Source organism: Phytophthora infestans, genomic scaffold, assembly GCF_000142945.1.
Source record: "Phytophthora infestans T30-4 supercont1.13 genomic scaffold, whole genome shotgun sequence".
NCBI classification, from domain to species: Eukaryota; Oomycota; class Peronosporomycetes; order Peronosporales; family Peronosporaceae; genus Phytophthora; species Phytophthora infestans.
In genome coordinates, this window is record NW_003303746.1 from 2,430,742 (window position 1) to 2,433,309 (window position 2,568).

Consider the following 2,568-nt stretch of genomic DNA (forward strand, 5'->3'; position numbering starts at 1 on the left):
CGAAAGGTATTCCCAAATGAGAGAGTATCCTTTCTAAAGTGATTTTATCTAACATTATCAAGTACGAAAGGACGAAAGGACGATGGTGTGATCTGTTTACGATGACGCTAGTCCACAAATAAATGTATAGCCGCCTCAGACGCACTGCGGAGACGCTCTCACTTCAAAATTTGCCTCAAACTGATCACACCGTCTATGAATATAAGAATATTAGACACACTTTGTGAGACTATTCACAGTCCTTAAGGCTAACAATTGTAGCCCAGCCGCTTCTCGCGCGGACACAACTCGACGTACGCTTCTTCTCCGTCGTATCTAGTGGGACGTCGCTGTCGCTCACATAGTAAGCATTTTAGCCGTCGTTCAGCTCCATCCTCACGCGAAATCTTCACCGTTGTTTAACTTCTTGTTTGTTAAGTGGCTAAACAACATATATAAGCAGAGAGACAATTAACAATAATGTAATGAGCGAAGAGTATTCGTGCTCATCTTAATGTTGAACGGCTGAACGGCTGTGTGGATTTGTCGCTGCCACATTTGGACCTTGGTTGAATATTTAACCGTCAACCACAGCTAAAAGCGACCTTCAGGGGCCATCGCGCCCAGATCAACTCAAAAGTATTTCGTTTGCCATGACAACATGTCAAGGCATTCATCTAGATTTGCATCGTTTGAGAAAAACGAAGCTATATTGGCGATGGGAATAGTCCGAGCTTTTGTGAATATTGCGCTTCAGCCTAAAACACGCATTTTACGTCCTGTTTTGGCTCGTACCCTGATATCGATAGATGAAAACTTCTTTCCCTTATGATCTGAGGTGACTAGGTGCATGCCGGTACTGAATTTGACGAAGTCAATCTGAGCCTTCACTGCTATGTGCGTGTCCGAGAATTTGCCAGAATACATACTCCACCGCGGCTGCTGTTTTTAGATACTTCATATGTGAACATTGCGCCTTACTGAGCACGTCGCAGCGCCATCTCAGCAGCCACGGTCGGTACGGCTCTGACAATCCGGACAAAATCAAAAACCAAGAAGGCACGAGCAAGGACTGATAATCGGGGCAGTCACTGCGACAAGTGCAACAGGTCGTTCAAGAAATGCATCACATTACATCAGAACAACCATAGCCGTCAGCCAAAGAAGTTCAAAACCTCGAGCCGGGATGGGGCTCTAACCTTTGGATGTGAGGCTAGCGGCTGAAAGGAGGTGACGATGAAGAAAGCGACGAAGAAGTTGATGCGGAGAGTGAAGCGAGTACCGACGCAGAGCGTGAAGAGGAAGGCGAGGACGAAAGTAAGAATGGAATTGAGGAAGAAAGCGAAATGGAAAACGGGGAGGAAGATAGCGACGAGGGAAGCGAGTAAGAGCTGTAGTAGGAGAACACAAGTACATGCCAGTGTATTTGCTTTGCATTTGCATTTATGCAGGTAATTATAAGCGCTACAAACTTTAACAAATCGCAAGCGATTCAGACGGTCAGCATAAGTGATCTAGACTATCAGCGACAGTGATCCAGATTGTCATCGTAAGCGATCCGTACTGTCATCGTAAGCTATCCAGAGCTGTGATTGATATTTTAATTGCGGATGAACATCGAGCAATCGAAGTCTACTAATGCGACTATGGTAGTGGGTATCTGGGTATCTGGTATATATCTACATACGGGCATACCAGGTACATAATTATTGCATCTCGGTGCTGTATAAGTGATGCTAATAATACTAATCGCGACATTATAGGAAAACCAACAGGATTGTTTTTTAATATATATTTATATATGTCCCTAATACATTCGTCAGCACTGTCGTGTATGTTAACGCCTATACACGCTAGTATTTAGTGCTCTAGACAACTGCTAGGGCTGGACCGTTCAGTATTGGGCGACCTCGGTTAGGCTCATTTGCTGCCACTGTCTCTGCAATTTGGGCCTCTAACGTGTGTTGCTTGTCACGGCGGCTTTGATTAGACAGCTTCCATGTTCTAGGCTGGTCGCTCCCGAAGCGAACGTACGGAGCAAATAGAAGATGTACAGAGTATCCATTCATAAAAAGAAAATTTAAATTGCGCAGACAGGTGCGCGAGGTCATGCATACTGGTAAAATATTCCTCAGGGTTTTTATCCCTCTCCATTCTAGTCCCACTCTAGTCCCATTTGCATGGCAACCTCCACCTCAGACCTAGTTTTTTTCTTTGACCTCACGTAAATCTTTGGCGTTGCTTTAGATATTACCAGCACGAAATCGTCGGACCCATCAATAGCTGGAGTCTCGACGAGAAACTTCTATCGTCGCAATTATGTTACTAGGCGCCTAAGTCTGTCGCTAGCTATGGCGCTCTCTTGAAAGTCTATACCCGACCCACTCTCCATGGGACAGCACAACATTAGCTGGCCAAGCAGAGATCCCATTAGCATGCCTTTGTGTAAAGTGTAAGTGTGCTTGAGTTTAGCATTGAAAGTTTCAACCGGAATGTTGGTCGTCTACTACCTACTGGAGTACTAAAGCACTGCCACTTCACGAATTTCGCGGCTCAGCCCCCTACTGATGGAAATAGTTTCCGGAAGCC

General features: G+C 45.2%; 1 protein-coding gene across 1 annotated transcript in view; it reads left to right on the forward strand.

The window, feature by feature from the left end:
• Positions 1-829: 829 nt before the first annotated feature.
• PITG_08511 (uncharacterized protein) overlaps positions 830-2,568 on the forward strand; it is a gene marked incomplete at both ends in the record, with an annotated part of 2,438 nt that continues 699 nt past the window's right edge. Inside the window, 4 exons of the mRNA XM_002903838.1 lie at positions 830-835; positions 1,197-1,363; positions 1,988-2,009; positions 2,329-2,431. Of these exons, the coding sequence (XP_002903884.1) occupies positions 830-835; positions 1,197-1,363; positions 1,988-2,009; positions 2,329-2,431 (298 nt within the window). The remainder of the gene's footprint in view (positions 836-1,196; positions 1,364-1,987; positions 2,010-2,328; positions 2,432-2,568) is intronic.